This window comes from Nestor notabilis, unplaced genomic scaffold (assembly GCF_000696875.1).
Source record: "Nestor notabilis isolate BGI_N333 unplaced genomic scaffold, ASM69687v1 scaffold11598, whole genome shotgun sequence".
NCBI classification, from domain to species: domain Eukaryota; kingdom Metazoa; phylum Chordata; class Aves; order Psittaciformes; family Psittacidae; genus Nestor; species Nestor notabilis.
Genome location: NW_009939642.1, coordinates 50,462 through 69,105, shown reverse-complemented (window position 1 = coordinate 69,105; position 18,644 = coordinate 50,462). Strand labels below are relative to the sequence as shown.

General features: G+C 42.8%; 1 protein-coding gene across 1 annotated transcript in view; it reads left to right on the top strand.

The window, feature by feature from the left end:
• UNC80 (unc-80 homolog (C. elegans)) overlaps positions 1–18,644 on the top strand; it is a gene marked incomplete at its 5' end in the record, with an annotated part of 118,213 nt that overhangs the window by 52,262 nt on the left and 47,307 nt on the right. Inside the window, 12 exon segments of the mRNA XM_010019970.1 lie at positions 1–5; positions 7–36; positions 3,150–3,315; positions 6,826–7,029; positions 8,534–8,634; positions 11,450–11,647; positions 13,180–13,287; positions 14,012–14,150; positions 15,603–15,784; positions 16,167–16,298; positions 16,823–17,009; positions 18,030–18,158. The exon segment at positions 1–5 is cut by the window's left edge and continues 108 nt beyond it. Of these exon segments, the coding sequence (XP_010018272.1) occupies positions 1–5; positions 7–36; positions 3,150–3,315; positions 6,826–7,029; positions 8,534–8,634; positions 11,450–11,647; positions 13,180–13,287; positions 14,012–14,150; positions 15,603–15,784; positions 16,167–16,298; positions 16,823–17,009; positions 18,030–18,158 (1,581 nt within the window).

Sequence of the window (18,644 nt, the reverse complement as noted above, 5' to 3'; positions counted from 1 at the left end):
CCCTACATGCCCAGGCCACGTACTGAGCCTCTTGTGGTAAGTGGACAACACACACTGTGGGCATGGAGAGGGAGCCATGCCCACAGAAGTCACTGGGCTCTGGCTTCTGTCTGAGGAGAGGTGGGGTGAAGTGGTAACTCAAGTGGATCTCTGATGCAGGAAGAAAGGTGCCATTGTCTGGTGAATAGAATATGAGCAAGGCACATCAAATGGGTTGATTAAGAAGATAAGACTGTGGAAGCACAATATGTACTAGAAGTTCAAGAACGTTTCAAACTAGAGAAGAGGGCAGCAGATAGATTGAGAAACTGAGTGTGGGGGACCTGAGAGGTGTGGGAGGTGGGTTGCAGGAGGTGACAGTGCTACCTGGCTGATTAGGAGGGACAGTTGACAGAGAACTGAACAGGGCAGTTAAGACAAAGGAGGAGGATGGCTTACAGAGAATTGGCTGGAGCTTAAAAGTTGCAGATCATTGGTTTGGTTAGACAACAGAATTGAAGGGACTGGGGGGAGTAAGAAGGAGACAAGTCAAAGATGCAAGGAAAGAATTAAACTTCCACAAGTGTGAGAGAGGCACAGGCAAATCTTGGCACAAATAGTAAGCTAAATAACTGATTAGGGAAGAACTAATTTTGTGAATAGCAGAACCCATGAACCTTGATTTCCAAGTGGTTCATTCATGTGTGGATTTTGTTATGACTAATAATGCAGTTTAACATTGCCTTCAGCCTGTTGGTTCACAAAATGCACAGGCACTTGGTTATCTTTTGTAAAATCGAGTTGAAGGTGACCATCACCTTTAGAGGTGGTTAGCATGCAATGAGATGAAAATCGAATGGCACACATGCAATTTCATCTTTTAAGCCTAATTTATTTTGGAAACCAGGATAAAAATTATAAAGAACAAATGAGAAGTTAAGTTTTCAAGTGTAAATGGAGGATTTTCCCCTATTATTCCATTTTTAGTTAATCACAGACTTAGATCAAATTTTGCTGATGACAGTTGTGCTTGACAGGCTGATTTGGCTGGGCATTATTGTAATTAGGTTCTGAAATTAATTTCAAAGGCTGCAGATGACTTATGATGAAGTGAATCAGCCCCCAGGTATGCAAGAATGGCAATTTTAAAACATAGCGATAAATTCAGCAGAAGTCTTCCTAAATACTTGGTTGATATTTTCACCATGTAATAAATGACTGCATCCAAAAGCAGGGTAATACCAGGGTTTGAATTCATTTACTCAGTAAAGTAGTTAGGCTTGGAACTAAGAATATGTTGAGTAATGAAGATCAACAGAAATTTGTGCTTTTGTGCCAGACAGAAATGCAAATGATAAATAGCTTTTCAGATTTGTATATGAGAGAGAAGGAGAAGGAATTATTCTGTGATGCGTAGGCAGAAGAAACCTTAAGGTCAGTCACGTTACGCAAGAGCCTGTTAGAGAAAATGGCCATAGAGTGCTTCTTTTAACTTTGTACTGGGGTTGGAAAATAGAACTGACACCACTCCAGGTTAAAACATTAAGTCTCTGTATTTATAGAGTGATGCTTCCTTTCCAAGAGAATCGAGTACGTAATAATCCATAGAGCTAAAATTCCAGCAGAGGAAATCTCATTCCCATTGGTGTTTGTAGGCATACCTGTTCCATAGGTATGAGCACAAGCTTAGCAGCCCTGAAGAACTGAAGGATTTGCAATGAACTAGTTGTGGTGGACCAGTTTAAATACCCAAGTCCATTCAGACTTGACAGGCTGAGGATGTAAGCACCCATTCTTTTGTGTGAGTGAGGTAGACAGTCCTGACTGAAGTCAACCAAAGCCTTTTGCTGAAGCTGGTGGAGTAGATACAAGCTCACTTTGCAGATGTCTAGGAGTGATGAATACATTCTCGTGGAGCCTGCTGCTGCCACAGTAGAGCCAGGGAACTGGAACTTGTCGTTTGCTGTGGGTGAAAGTCATTCATTTTAGCTTAGCAGTTGCTGAAGATAGATAGACTGTGTGCATTCTGTCAGTTAATTTGTGGGGGCAGCAATTTCCAGTGTCCGTGTGTTCACAGACAGCAGGGGAACTCTGGCCATGCCCTATGAATGTACCTGTACTGCTGTCATGGCTTAGTGTGTGCATGCTGATCTATGAAGATGCTGTAATTCAGACAGATTTGATCACAGATTTTTATCCTGAAGTGCTTTAGCCTTTGTTTCATATCCTAAACTCTGTCAGATGATGTTATCATTCACGTTCACCAGCCATTTACTCACAGCAAGGAGCTTTGTGTTATCTTAGATTTCACCTAGTCACATTTTGGGTGCATAGATCTCAAAGCTGATGATATCCCTAGTCAGAAGGCACAAATGATGTTCTTAAAGAGCCCAGCAATTTGACTGTGTTTGCCAGTGTGGGAATTCACAGTCCTTTCACCTTTTCTAACTGTGGTTAGGGCAAGAGGATGAATGTCTATAGCCTGTGGAATTTTAGGACTTTGGCTTTTTTTGGCCCAAATTTGGCCAGTAGGTGGAACAAATGGTGCCATTTCCGTTAATAAGAGAAAATGATGTTGCAAACTAGCTTCTCCCTGGTGCAGTGCTTTTTATTTTCCAGAATTTAAGAGCAGACAACATTTTTATTACTCCCTGTTTTGTGCTGTGTCCTTTCAGCCTGACCTGCACACAGAAAACCTGCGCTGGGCCATGCTTTTATGGCTGTCACAGTGTCAGCTGCCTTTCTCAGCTTTTCTGCCTTTGATGAGTACAGATCAATGCATTCCCTAATCAACCACAGGGGGCCTTTTGGAGCAGAGACCTAACCATCCACCCAGCATCTTAGGCAACAGCCACCTTTTATTGCCATCTGTCCATTAGGGACCATTTATGTGTATTTCCCCTCATGAGCCTGCAGACAGGGCACCAATTCACTCAGCAGTGTTAACCAGGTGTGTTAACACTTCCTAACTCTTCCATCCTGACAGCCTGGCTCATGGTGCTGCAAGCCCAAAGAGCAGCTGGATTACAAAGTGTCAGAGTAGATGGAGAACTGTGTGACAGATGTAAATTCCCATCTAAAGCAGTTCTTCCTGAAGCTTCTATGGTTGCAGTGGAAGGCATGGGGGTTCATACTGCTTGCACATCTGTGTGATGTACATTCTGCTACAGGACCTGGAGAGCTGCAGGCTGCGTCTGGACCCTGAGATGGATCGGCACAGGTATGAAAGAAAGATCAGCTTTGCTGGGGTTCTGGATGAAAACGAAGATTCAAAGGATTCCCTGCACAGCAGCAGCCACACCCTCAAATCTGAGGCTGGCTTCGAGGAGAAAAAAGGTTTGTCAGCACAATAAGGCTTTTGTATTCTCAGGGCTTGTGAAGTGGCGCTTGATTTTATGTTTTCATTTGCATAGACTGTGTTAAAAGCAGGCAGCCATGGAGTCACGTGGCTTTGAATCATTTCTGAGACGCTTCTGGCCTTCAGGGTTAAATATAACAAATGTGAGAAGCAAAGATGTTAAATTTTATAAAACACTGCTATGACTGATGCCAACTGAGGGCATTGCAAGATTGCTAAAAAGGAGGATGCCTTGTTTGAAACCATCTCTCAGTGCGATGCTGAGAGAAGCTTCACTATTTGATTCACTTCAAAAATAAAGATCAAAAGCGTTCTTGTTTCTTTTTCATTCTGATTACAGTTTTTCATTTTGGGAAAACTACAGATAGGAGGGATCTTTCTGTGAAAATCTGTACCAGTTTGGAAGTCATGGCATCTCACAGAATTAGTGGTTGATCGCTTGATCTCTTGAATTCTTTGCTACCACATGTAAAACACACACCTCTGTGGCTTTTGATGGCTAGCAGTTTAATGTTACCAACATATTGTATACTGTACAAGCAAACCTCAAGCTCACTGTGTTTGCTAAGAACAGCAGATTGTTTCCATTTTTGAGCCATCTCATGCAAAACTCACATACTATCTTATGGTACAAGTGTTGCAATACGATATACAGTCATCGTGCGTACTTGCAATTAGAGGCTATAAACTGCCAGACTGTAAATGATTTTCCCTCTAACAAGTTTTCTAGAACTGTTTAAATTCTGTCTCATAGTAGCCATATAAAGGTGCAGATGTTTGAATGATAATTGTGATAATTGTTTGAAAAGGATAAATGTTTGATTGTTTGAAAAGGATGGAGTCTGCAGCTGGTTATCCTTTAGGAACTGTAATGTGTATTAATGATTCAGAGGAGCTTTTATTGACTTCAGGGGGCTTTGGATAAAGTTTGCGCTTTCTTCAGCTGTGACTCTGCCACAATTACTGGAGAAAATATTAGAAAACATTAGAACTGCTTCCAAGACTTACGTGGTGTAAAACTGCCTCCAGAATTGTGTGTCAGGTGGGACAGTTACTCCTGTGAAGACAGCTAGGTATCCACCTAGGAAAGGTGAGCTGGATCAACTCATGCTCAACTTCATTTTTTGTACCCTTGGCATACTGGCAGCCCAGAGAAGCACACAGCCTTGTGGTCTGTCTCATAGTCTAAGATCAATGGGATAATATGTCTAACTATTTAGATGAGGAGAAGATTCTTTTGGGGTTGGGTTTTTTTTGAAGATATATATGGCAATGACTTGATACCACTTTTCAGCATCTCAGGCAGCAGTCCCGTCCACTGGGATGTCACCTGAGTGGGAGCATGCCTATAAGCATGGAGTCCTGCTGGAAAATACTGGTGGCTGTTCTCTAACTAGCCTATTTTTCTTAGGGACAATGCTGACTTAGGTTTTCCTTCATGCCTTACTGTACTATAGGCAAAATGCAGAGCTGTTTTTGCAGAGATAGAATTAACTTTCTGCATCCTTCACTCTGTTAAGCTGCATTTTCTCTGCAGTTTTGGTTGGGGTTTTTTTCCTCATTCTCCTTTTTCCCTTAAGCTGCAATGTAGTATTCCTTTACTAAATCTGCCTCTTACTACATTTTAGAGATGGGAAATGTGACTGTGGTAGGAAGACTGAATCCTAATGTACTAATATACTCTTGGCAGAAATGGAAGCTAAATGAATGCAAGATAATGTAATTATGTTCTTTTCTCTGGCCACAGCATATTCTTCTGGGGATCCACCTGGGCCAAACATAACAGATGCAGAGGCATCTTTTGTAATAGACACTTTTCTAGATAAGAAAATGTTATTGTGTGAATGTAACTAGAAGTTTCTTGCCTGCAGTGACAGGTTTCTTTATCGCAACCTCTTTGATAAGTACTAATCTGTTTCCTTTCATTTTTTTCTGGAGTCTTAAAAGCTTTGCTCTCATTGCTCACCCCAGGTGTGGCTTAACAGCTATCCAAAAGCTGCAAGTTTACTGTATAGAATCTGCTCCAGGTAGGTCTGAAATAGAGACACTAAAGCTAGGCAGATGCAGGCGATCAGAGGATCATATGTACTATTTGGGTGCTAAAATGGGGATTCTGTACACCTGATGAAATGCAGTCACAAGGGCTTAAGTGGTTTGGCGTTTGGGGGAACAGAGCCACTGTATTGAGGCTGATCTGAACAGAATTCAAGCAGGAGTGATTGCTAAGGAACTCAGCTTATTCCCTTGGAGGGAGATTCTCTGGTCACTCAACAGTGATTTGCCCAGCTGATTCGTGAGGACTGAGGAGTAGGCCTCAAAACCTATCCAGATGTCTTCATCCAGGACATTAGCCACTGGAAATGGGATTGGGAATTGGATTCTGAAGGAATTAGGGGCATTCTCAGGAGTAAAGGTGTGTTTGATTTTTCCTGAAGCCAAAATATAGTTCTATTAAAATCTTTTGCTTACCCATGGTATCCAAAAAGCTGTATCCTGTTCATTCTCAACAACACACCAAACGGTAATCGATCACACGTGGCCTTGCCTGATTAGATCTGCAGTAAAATGACTGAGTGTTGCAACATTTGGACTGACATACTGCCATGTACTGCCTTTGAACTAAGAGGAGAATGAAAGTGCAAACGGTTGGTGCTTTGAACATTGAACCATTTCATGTCTGTGCTCATCAAAAATGCAGAGTGTCAATGGATGTTGTTAATGCCTGAAAGCTGCTGATTTGTCTGAAGGAGAGGATCTACGTGCTCCCGTTTCCTCTAAAGCATTCTAATGATGAAGAGTAACATGCAGAGACACGGATTTATGCAAATCTTACTTCAGAGAAGTCTCACGTGCTAACCGCATGAAGCAGACTACCCTTCTGCAGTCACACGTGCTGTATGAGTAAATAATTGATCCTACTGCAGAGCTCAGTGAGGTTTACAGACCCCAGGCCCACAGGAAAATAGGTTTGTCCATGGTGCCTTGTTCATGTTTGGGATTCAGCCATCTATCCCTAGCAAGAGGCGATTCTGCACTAATGCAAACCCCAGGGGCTGGCAAAGAAAACTGCAATTTACAACCATTGGGCAGATCCTGTTTCCTGGCAGGAATTGATTCAAATAGGTGTGAATCATAGGTTTTCCTTGTCCACGTTTTGGGTTTCTGTTAGAGCAGCTGACTCTACTTGCTGGTGGTTGAACAAGGGCTAATTCCAAATACAGACAAGGCCTGAGGTGACGTACCAGGTCTCCAGGAAATGAGGTGCTGAACACATTTCCTTAAAGCATCTTTACTGCCTGATTGACAGAGCTGCATTGGCGGTGGCTTTGGAGGGAGCCTCTGGCCCCACATTCCTTGGTAGAAGAAAAGACGCTGCAGTACAGGCTGGCAGCAAAGGGGAGGGAGGGAAGGGAGGGCCAGGATATCTTTCTTTTTTAAATGGGGAAAAATTAAGGGGAAAAAAGTCCTCTTTTATTCTTTTAATACAGTTCCCAGCAGGAAGATCAGGATAGGAGGCTCCCGCTTGCTCCAGATTAAAGGAACCCGCAGTTTCCGGGTGAAGAAGGGGGGTTCCCTTTCCAGCATTCGCCGGGCCGGCAGCCTAAAGAGCACCAAGTTATCACGGCAGGACTCAGAGTCTGAGAATGAGGAGCTGCAGCTGTCCCACAGCAGGGACACTGTCACTGATATAGGTAACTTAGACAAGTGGGTGGAAAGGGAGGGGACAGTAGGCAGGACCTAAACTCTTGATGTGATTGCAGCAGAGCTAGAAATGACAAGAGATCCCCACCCCAGCAGGCTAGGGAAAACCTAGAGTCCTCTTCAGGGTCTGCCTGAGCCAGGGCCTGGGAGGAGCACAGTTCAGATCCTGGGTGCAGCGTTGGCTCTGCGCACAGGTTGGCAATTCAGAGCTCCGTGTTAGAGCATGAACTCTTGGAATGCTGGTGCTTGCCAGCCAAGCGCATGCTGTCTTTAGGGGAGCTTATGCACGTGTGTATATGCACATGCACACCCCCCTAAGTCCTATGATACAATGAATACGTGAGGTCATATGCATCTACTGTCCATAGTAACAGACAGGAGATATATATATATGTACAGACATGCACTTCATATTCTATGTAGGATATGATGTCATAGGCATGTTTTATGACATGTAATATATATATTCCTATATAGAGAACATAACATGTACGTGCTACATACTATATTTCTACATATTGGCATATACATATACTTTTACAGTTTACAAATGCCTTTCTTAATCTTCAAAAGAAGGATCACTGTGTATTTATCTTATGGAAAGTGAATGTGCATCCTGCTACGAGAAATCTCCATCACAGTTCAACTAAAGGGGTTCCCTCTCCTAGGGGTGTTAACCAAAACCTATGGTTTGGATACATTTGGAGCTAAAATAACCTCCCAAGCTTAATGGTCATTTTTATGTTCCCCAAAAGATGCTTCAGTAGGTGGACATGGAGAGTGAGATTGCTCATTCTGTAGGCTTTGGCAAGTCACAGTTCACTTAAAGAGGAGAAAGAAAGGATTAACCAGAATTCATCCCCAGCTGTCTCTTAAGAGCATTATATTAGTTTTATAGGAGGCCCATGGGTTGTGAAATGGCTAGAGGAAACACAGGGATTTGTAAAGTTCCCAGAGAAATCACTCCCTTGCCTGAGTTCTTTAGAACTAGTGTGCTAGAATCAGGATTTTTTTCCCCTTTCATCCCCATAGCATTAGCAGTTTCCATGGGCAATTGGCAGTGGCTTTGCCCATTGGCATTTCCAGTTGGATGCCACTTCTGGTTGGGTTTTTGTTGACGTTTTTGAACCACAGAGCCCAGTCAATGCAGATCACTAAACCAACCATTTGCAGCATCTGAATGGTGCAAAGAATTGTTTCTGATGTTTTTTGTTTACCTTCTCCCTTTCCATTGAAGAAAAAAGTAGGGAGGGAGCAGTGTTTTCTACTGACAAGATGGCCTGTGAGCCAAGCCTAAATGGTTCTTGTAATTGTCAAGCCAGCATGATACAAGGATTGGGGAGGGGTGTCCAAATGCAGTCTTTCCAGTGTGGCATATTCTGTGTACTCTGGTCTGTTCCCAAAGGCTGGCCTGGCTTACAAGTGCTGTCCCTAGTCTTAAAGCACACAGGGAGCAATAAAAACAACCACCTTTTGGGTATTTTTCTTTTGAAGAAGGGAGCCCTTGGAGCGCGAGCGAACCTAGCATTGAGCCCGAGGTGCTGAGCAACACAGGTGCAGAGGAGAACTATCATCGGAACATGTCATGGCTGCATGTAAGTATAAGTCACCTCCAGTGCTCTCAAGGATGGCATTTTCAGTAGGAAAACCTTCGTGCTGGCAATAACCAGATCACAATCTCTGCTTTCTCCATGTAGCACCAAGGATCTCAAGTGTAAGTAAGCTGTGAACTTTGGAAATGTCTGTTTGTCATTTCTAGAATGGACTAAACCCACAAAGCTTTTATCTTGCTCCCTCTGTTTCATGTATTTAATTTGTATGGCAAAAAGGGATTATTTCTTTCTGGTGTGCCAGGACAGCATGCTACCCCAGCTGAGAAATCCATTAGCTCAGTGTCCTATCTTCAGCGTGGCTAGTAGGGGTAGTTCAGGAAGAGTCACAGAATGTACTGCAGTGTGAGCTGGGCTCTCAGCTTCTGGGAGATGGCATTTTAGAAGCTGCTTGAGCTGGAGGTTCTGTTGTGACCATTATATTTATTAACTAGCAGAAGGGTTTTCCTAGGGAGTTTTTCTAACCCCTTTTTGAGCCAATTTATATACTTTTGTCTCCGGTAACTCTATGACAATGAGCTTACTTATGCACTTTGTGGGGGGAAAAATACTTTTGGAACATTTTCTTTGATTCCATTATATACATTCTATCAAAAGTCTAACCCAACAGGGCCTTGTGTATTTTCTACTCCATCCAATAGATGGGGAGTGCAATGGTGCAGATGTGGTTTGGTCATGCAGGGCCTAAAACATCCATTTTGGTGACGTCTGTGCCTGTGATTTAGACATGCCAAAAGTCAGTTGGGCACAGTTCAATCCACTGATATCCAAAGACTACACCCGACTTCTGTTGCCTCATGACATGCTGTGATGGTGCAGTATGGTCAGTGTGTCTTTTGCAGAAGAGTTGGGTTAACTCCCTGTACACAGACCGATTGTATCCTGCCCATGTGTATGAGGACAGATGCTTTTTTGACTTCTTAGTTGCCTTTGAGAAAGACAGCTGTCAATAATGAGCTGATACCCCACTCTCTCCCCTAAGCATTTCACACAGTCTGCTCTCAGTTGCCTCACTCCTATGGGGTCTGGGCAAGAACAGGCTCAATCCAATACTGTGATGTGAGAAGCAGTTCTTGGTAGTTGTCTGTTTTGGAAGAGGATGGCAGAGGGAGGGAACTCAGATGTCTTTTAAGCTAGTATACCTTAGTCCCTGGACTACCCTGCTTCTCTGTCAGTACTCTAATGCTGTTGGTAATGATTACACTGCCTTTGGAAATTCCAGTGTACTAAACTGAGTATGTGAGGCATGAGAGTGTGTACTAGGCGATGAATTGCTAAAGGATAAAGGCATCTCCCTAGCCAGCAGCCTAGGATAACTTACGTTGCCTTTGCTCCATGTGGGAGGATGCATGGACTCATGAGGCATAAACTGGAGGGAACTCGAGATGTTTGTCTCACTTTGCTTGTGATTAGCCTGCATAGGAGAAAGGAAGGTTTGAAAAATCACCTGTTCCAGTTAATGCCACGCAAGTATCAATATTGCATGAGAACTTTCTCTTTTTATTTCTTGGAAGGAAGGTGTGGGTGGGCGGGCACTAAAACTACAGGCAAAAAACCCTGCTTTACTTCATGATCGCAAGCAAACTACTCAGAAGGATCACTGGTTCCGGTTGCTCCTATGCAGGCACCAGCATTTCCTTTACTGTCCTTAATGGCAACCCAGTGTGTGATGTCCTTACTCTGTGTCCGAGTACTGAACTACAAGTTATAACAGTGGAGCAGAGGCTGGGTAGAGGCTGTACAATGCTGATAAGGTTTATACCATTTGCATACGAGACAACACCAGCAACTTGCGTTATTCCTGATTGGCTCTTCTGGCCTCATGTTATTTTGAGGTCAGACAGAGACAAGAATCCCACATACACAGCACACGTTTGTTTTAAATTAAGCTCCTGGCTTTTTAGAAGCCTAAAGATTTGAAGGTTGAGAGTGATGTGGCTGCCTTGCTTGAAAGAGCCAGCAGACTGCAACTGCACAGACCGTAAGTGGATGGAAAAGATGGGATAGCTTCTTTCTGGTCATTCTGGGTATTTCTACACTAGGCTGTAGGATGAAGAGGATTCATAAAGGCCAGTTATGACCTACAGTGTGAATGCTTGTGTATTTTCACCAGAGAGCTAGAAGTGGCTGGGTTTGTGTGTTAACATGAAGAACACTGTCCAAAGAGCAGCGGAACTGAGCTTTGCTCCTCTGGGAAGAAACCCTCTGAGTTACAGCAGAGAGCAGACACTGCAGTGTAGACTTACCCAAGGCTGGCTTTAAGTAGACTAATAGCAGTGTTGCTGCAGCAGAGCTCAGAATAGCTAAATGCCCAAATATTTACTGTTTCTTTAGATAGGTTTTAGGACTCTCAATTGCCATATGGAAGCACCACCAGAAATAGAACGTAAAGCTAGGCTAGATGAGCCTACCCAAGCACAGTGAAGGAAGCATATGCAGAACAACTGGCACAGCTTATACCTACTTCAGAGCATACTGAGACATTTCCTTTCATGTTCCTTGAAGGAAACTAACTCCTGAACCTGGTGGGTTTGCAGCTTTAATGGTGATTGAGTCCAAGCCCTCGTCTCAGAGTGGTAATACAAGAGCTTTTCTGCAGACTCTTTTCCTCAGCCTTAATCTTGCCACCAGCCAGACATACACATCTAACAGCAGCTCTGTCTGTGCTTTGTTAGCACTAATGTTTCTTTAGCCACGCTTGGCTAGTTAGCTTGAGTGTTTCCAACACTAGCTGCCTTGTGCAGTTCTCTGTGTAATGCTCTTTTCTGTAGGTAACTATTCTTTTTTTTTTCTTTTCAAGGTTATGATCCTATTATGCAACCAACAAAGTTTCATATGTACCCACATCGACTACTGTCACCCACACTGCTACCTCCATCACAGCCGGTCCTGTGCTCGCCTTGTACGGGCCATCAAACTCCTGTATGGAGACACAGTGGACTCTCTGCGAGAAAACAGCACATTGAACAGTGTGGCAAGAGGCAAAAAGCAAAAGGAAGTGAGTATATGGAAGAAGCAGAATGTTTTGGGGTTTGTCCGCGCAGGTCGTTATTACCTTCAAGCACTGCATAATGTGCTCAAACAGTTGTTCCACAGCAAAATTAACACAGCCTTTCTTAAACACAGCTTTTTTAAATAAAACCCAAACTGTATTAAGGCATTTAGCATTATGAAAGGAATGTAATCTGTATTGATTGGGAAGAATCATAGTTGCTGATAAGGTCATTTAAAAGCTTATAACCTGGTTTTAATTTTAATGTTCTCTTATAGCCTCTACTTACCAGCCTCTGGAGTCCAGTCTCTTTTTCCATGTTTCTTCTCATCTGTTAATAAGAATCACTCTTGAAATTCTTGTAAAAGCTTGCGTAATTTCTTTCTTTTTGGTCTGAACTCTCAGAGCTGTTCCAAGAATTGTGTACATTAGTCTTTAGTGTTACAGTTTCTTCAGTGACACACTTTTAATGCCAGTTCAGGAGGACAGTCAAAGAAGATTGTGCCTTTTTAGCCACTTAAATGGTGCCTTTAACTTCAGTGGAAATAAATCTCTGCTTTCAGTGAAGTGCCCACCCAGGTACCAGCTGAATCATGTCAATAGTTGGTTAATACTTTCCTATGCCTGATGACAACAGACAGACTACAATTACTCTGATTACTTGTAATGGTGGAGTCATTCAACTACTTTGCAGTAACATTGAAAACAAAAGAGTTCATGAAACTCTCATGAAGATTTCAGTTGGGTAAAGAGGTTATCATCCCTGTAAGTGGAAAGTCAAGGAGTAGGAAACAAGTCCATAATGCTTCTTCATCAACTAGCAGATTGTTTGTTTCCTGTCAAGTTAGTTAGAAGATCAAAGGCTATTTGTATGGAACAAAGCACAGAGCAGATGAAACAACAGCTAATGATTCTGCTTTCCTGGAAACTGTAACCCCCATATATTTCCTCTAGCACAGAAAAGTAGTGTATCAGTTATTAAGGAAGAGAGGCAGTCATTTCCTCCACAGAAGGTAAGCTTGAAACAAGCAGCTGGCAGTGTTCATGAAAGGCAGCAGAACACCACCATGCATTACTGTGTGTTGTTTCATCTCCAACTTTAAATTGCAAGGCAAAGTAATACACATTTCATCATTCATCAAACCATCAAAGCCTTTAAGGAACAGCAAGATAAAAAGAGGGGAAACTGTAGATTTCTTACCTTTAACCTTAAAGTACTGTTCTCCTGAAATACATGGGAGTCTACCACCTGGGAAGATTACACATAGCACATTCACATTCCTTATTTGGTTTCCTGGCTTCTGCCTTAAGCTTTTATTGGGAAAAACATTGTTAGAAGAAAATTGGATGAAAAGGTGTATTCTCACTGATACTAGGCCTTTTGGCAGCATAGGAGAAGGCTTTGAGCTACAGCTCTGCTACTGTATGACTTACAGTTGATGGAAATCCCTCTTGTCCATGATGGGTTGTCCAAAATTTCTCCATGTTTTGGGAAATCTAAATGTGAACTCAACTTCTTTCTTTTTTTTAACTTTCAGTGCTCAGACAAGTCATGCTTGAGAACTCCTTCTCTAAAAAAGAGAGTGATTGATACCAACTTGGAAGGGAAGAAGGACTCTGGAATGCTAAAATACATCAGGCACCAGGTAATTACTAGGCCACATGCTAGTTAGGGAGGCTAATACTTAGATGTAAGGTTAGGCTGCAACAAGAAGGAAAATATATGTGAATTTCCAAGCCTGTATGAAGAACTATTCCTGAATATCAATCAGTTCAGCCCTGCATGTTTCTCTCAATCAAGTCATGTTAATTTAAGCCTCTTAAGGTATCTCCATCAATGAATCCTTTAAACATGTAGCTCCATTAAATCACACTCTGCACCTCTGGTTTCCCACAGCAACACATGCATCAAAACTGGGGATACAAAAATAGGAAAAACATTTCAAAATTCCACATATGTGTTTAAATATAACCTGTCAGTTTACAGCAGTAGTTTTCTTTGTTGTTTCTTGTTTAATGCTCCTGAAGAAACAACAGGCTCTTCACAGGCCTATTCTTAGGAGACTGAGGTTTTCATGGATCTGTATCACTGTGCACCACCTTGGAAAAGTTTGTCTTGTCTTTTGTCCTCTACATCAGTGTTTTGGTGACATGGGTAACTAGCAAAAGACTCAAGGAACTAGTTTGCAAACACTGCTCTTTCATTGTAGGCTGAAAGAAACTATTCTATGGAGCATTATCTGAAATGGCTGAAACTAGATGTTATCAGTGGGTAATCTGCAGACCAAAATTAGGGTAATGTTACTGAGTGTTGTTCACTGTGGAGAGTTTGCACAGCTCAGCTGTAAGGCATGGCTTGGTTTTTTGCAGGTAATGAGCCTCTCCCCTGCACCTTTGTCACTGCTGATCAAAGCAGCTCCTATCCTCACAGAAGAGATGTATGGGGACATCCAGCCAGCAGCGTGGGAGCTCCTGCTCAGCGTGGATGAGCACATGGCTGGAGCAGCAGGTAGGAGAACAAAACCACTTAGTATGGCTGCCCTGGCTGCACAACTCACAATAGATCACGAGAGTTTACAAGACAGCTTTGTAGTGGAGGAGACTGAATGCCACCAAAGGTTTCTTTGGTGCTAGCTGGCTGCTCCTCCAAAGCAGCCTTTGAGACACATCTTCCTCCTTCTCCGCTTCCTGAAGGGAGGATTAAAATCCATTTGAGGGTCTGAACTAGCGTTTTTATTAGCGAGTTATTTCAGCCGAAGAGTAAATTACACTAATCAGGGTCAAAACCTGAAAACTCGTGATGTTGCTATTCACAAGCTGGATAAAAAGCACCCCTGTGTTAGGGTACAACAGCACCATCTACTGACCTCTTCTAAGGTTGTATTTCTTTTTTTGGTTACTTCAGTGTGAGCCCAAACTTTTCAATCAGTCATACTAAGATTTTGACATAGTTACATTGAAAAGACCAAAAGAGTTGGTGAAACAGGAAGGTCCCTACAGGTTTGGAGCAGGACGTTGGAGCAGGAATAGAGCCTGTGTAGTGCAAGGCAGGACTTAGGCAGTCAAAAGCAGCCTTATTTTTCTACGATGCTTAGCACCTTCTGAATAAATGTTGAGGCAATCACGATGGCAGATGTCCTTTTTCTACTGTGGAGGAACAGCCACCAAACCTAGACAAATTGTCTCCAGTGCTCTGTGGTGAGCTACTGGTCAAAGAAGTCACAGGCTCTGGCACCCACTGAACTCCCACAGCAACACTATTCCCTGTGCTTTTGTTTCTTGCTCAGTGCCCCTCAGACACACATTTAGATTAATTGGCCTCCATCATGTGGAGTTTAACTATGCCTGTTTATATTCACATATGCTACATTGAAACAACTATGGGTCAGCTCAGCTTCTGTTGTGCTCTTTTCCATTGTGATCTGGTCCTTTGTCTTGCAATTGGTAGCAACTGCAGTTGGAGGCAGATTGCAATCATTTAACTAAGAACCTTTCTTTTTAGTTTTATCCATGAAAATAGATGTATGACGCCTCTGCTGGGGCACTGTCTGTGCAGAGCTGCTAAACCAGCCTTTATTCATCATCACAGAAATCACTCCCAAGTGGAATCTTTGAAAGCCAAACTCAATTAGTCCTGGTACTTCAAGAGCTGCTTTTTATTTTAAACCAGTCATGACTGAGATTTTTAATGGGAAGAGAAAAGCTGTATTTTAGTTTAAAAGCAGGTTTACCAGAAGCTTTTACAAGCCTCACATGAAGCTGTGTGGCTTCAGAAGGTGGAATCACATGTGCTTGGTTTCATGAAGCAGTGCAGTTTTCTTTAGGCCTGGCAGATTGCTGATCTCATTTCTGGGGCCAAGATTAGGTTTCTTTTGGTGGGGGTTTGTACAGCTGCAGTTTTTCTCTGCCAAATAAACACATTATTAAGGAAAACAGATGATGAGATGTTCTGTCCCTACAGCTGCCATGTTCCTGCTGTGTGCTGTGAAAGTGCCAGAGGCTGTTTCTGACATGCTGATGTCCGAATTTCATCACCCAGAGACAGTGCAAAGACTGAATGCCATCCTCAAATTTCACACGCTCTGGAGGTTTAGGTATCAAGTCTGGCCAAGGATGGAAGAGGGAGCACAGCAGATCTTCAAGGTAGATAGGACACATGAGGCACGATGTTCCCCTATACAGCTTGCCTGGTGGGATGGATGTGTAATAACAAGCTGCCATGAAATTGCCTGAAAATGTGTTTAGAGCAAAAAAAAAAAATGCTTGTGTAAATCACACTATTGGGGGAGGTGATGTGTAGAACTCCTTCATAAAATGGAGAGAGGATAGTGGGGATGCAGGTCAGCAAAAACATCAGAGAAGGAAAAAAAGAAATGTATGTCATACATGGTGTTACAGTGCAGTGAGATACAAAGTTGGGAAAAGTTTGCAGAGGTCCTCTTGGGTAATCTGAGTACTTGTAATTAGCAGTACTGGCATTACTAATAGACTGCTGTATCAAAATGTATTTTATATTGTTGTTTAGATTCCTCCTCCAAGTATAAACTTCACTCTGCCTTCTCCTGTCCTGGGGATGCCATCTGTGCCAATGTTTGACCCACCCTGGGTTCCTCAGTGCAGTGGAAGTGTTCAGGATCCTATAAATGAAGATCAGTCGGTAAGCAGACGTCATGAGAGTTTTTTCTCTGTAGCAGCATGGGGAAAGTTAGGCCAAAATATGTGAACTGAACTCATGAGTTTTCTTGTCTTCCTTAGCTGGGAAAGATTTAGTACACGGTTTGTGGAGGGCGCACAGAATTTTCTGCATGGACATAAGGCTTGTCTGTGTGCTCACTGAGGTACTGTACTGCATATCATATCCCTGGCAGAGATGGTAACTCCCATCTTAGGGGCACACAGCTGTTCTCTCTCCAAGAGATTAGTTCACTCGAACTGCCTGACAGACCATTTTCTCTGCACTGGTTCATGTGGTGTCTCTTGGGAGAAGTCTGCAGCAAGGCTTATTGTAGGCATAGCTCCGAGAGGAGTCTCCTGGTGAATCTCTGGTCAGCTAGCACTAGTCTGATTTGTATTTAGAGACTGAGTTGCTGAATATCACTGATGTCTCTGGCAGAAAATGCAGGATGTGTGCATCTTAACTAACAGCTTCAGGCTGTGTTCCTTCTCTTTTCTTTCTGACAGAAGTCATTTTCAGCCAGAGCTGTGTCGCGTTCCCATCAGCGAGCGGAGCACATCCTGAAGAACCTGCAGCAGGAGGAAGAGAAGAAACGCCTGGGCCGGGAAGCCAGTCTCATCACTGCCATCCCCATCACTCAGGAGGCCTGCTATGAGCCAACCTGCACACCAAGCTCAGAACAGGAAGAAGAAGGTGTGCTCCAGGGCTGGGAACTGCATTCCAGGAACCTGAGAGCACCTGCCACCAACAGAGAGCACTGCTTAGGGATGTGATGTCCAGGAACATAGATTGTTAGTGTTAAGGAAGTCACAACCACTTCCATTTGTTGAAGAGTCTTAAGTCATTGAGGAAAAATTGTCATTAAGAATTAGTGCAAGGAAAACATAAAACCTTGTATTTTTATCACACAGGATACTCCCTGTGTGACCTTACCCTTTAACTCTCAGCTTCAGTGGAATTTGCCAGCATTTACCATCTCAAAGCTCCTAGCATCTTGCAGGATTTAACACAATGAGAAAAGGCAACATTAGGAATGAAGTTTGTCTTCCCTAACTTTAACTTCTTAATAATTACAGGGCAGGAGGAGTCTCCCTTTGTCAGTATCTGTCTTAAGACATGTAGCTTAGGATGGGCTGAATTGCCCTTGGAGTTTTCTACCTTTGTGGTAACTAGTGGGGTGCCTAGATGACCAGATCAATACCAAACTTTCAGACAGCCACAGTTACATGACATGTCATGAAAAGCTTAGTCTTTGGGTGAAGATTCTCATTGGTCCAGGCTAACAGAGCACAAAGATGTCATTAAAAGCATTCCAGTGTGTGCCATTAGGTGAGTAGAGTGATGTTCAGATCTCAGCATAGATTGGGAAATCTGTGAGCAGAAATCCTAATTCTTAGGAAATACTGAACACCAGCAACCATGATGGTTAACAGGATGTAGATGAAGAGAAGTATAGAGCTGACTTGGTTACAGTGTGACCCACCAAAGCACTGAATGCTCTTATGGAACAATGCTCTCCTGGTTCCCAAAGCATGTGCAATTTGCATATCTGACTGCTCTTTATAGATGGTAAATTGTGCCTTTTGAGTGTTACCTAACTTGAATTTTCACGTTTCAGTGTTCCAATTTGGTTGTAAGTGCTGTCCTTTAGAAAGTTCCCTAAAATCTGTCAGTTGGATCTGGATTGACATTTCCCATTCTCTTTGTCAGTAGAAGAAGTTGCCAACCTGGCCTCCCGCCGTCTCTCTGTGAGTCCTTCCTGCACCTCCAGTACATCTCATAGGAACTATTCTTTCCGGCGTGGCTCTGTCTGGTCAGTGCGCTCAGCAGTCAGTGCAGAAGGTGGGTTGTCCTCACTTTGGAGTGTCCTTTCCTAGGACTTCATTCACTGGAAGCCTTTCCCATTGACCCATTAAGCTGATGGTGTTTCCTTTTGCTGAATGTGTTCTCAAGCTTGAGCCACTTTCTAATAAATTATTGTCCTGCTTTATTTTATTCACCCCTGCTATCATGATGTCTTCTCTTACCTCTCATGTTTCATTTAGAGAGTAGTGCCACAGGGAGCACTCTAGCTGAGAAATGGTAATGAAAATTTCATCAAATCCTACAAGAAAAGAAATGTAAATTGAAAAAATGTATATTTACAGTGAAAATTCTTCGCCAAGAAGTTGGCTTGAGGCTTACTTTCTTCTTAGAGATAGCAGAAACCCGCTGTGCTTGCTCAGTGATTAGACAGCCTATCATTTTGTTCTGTTTTGTATAGCACCTAACATAAATAGTTATCTAACCAGTCTGGATAATACCACAGCTTATTCACTGACACTCACC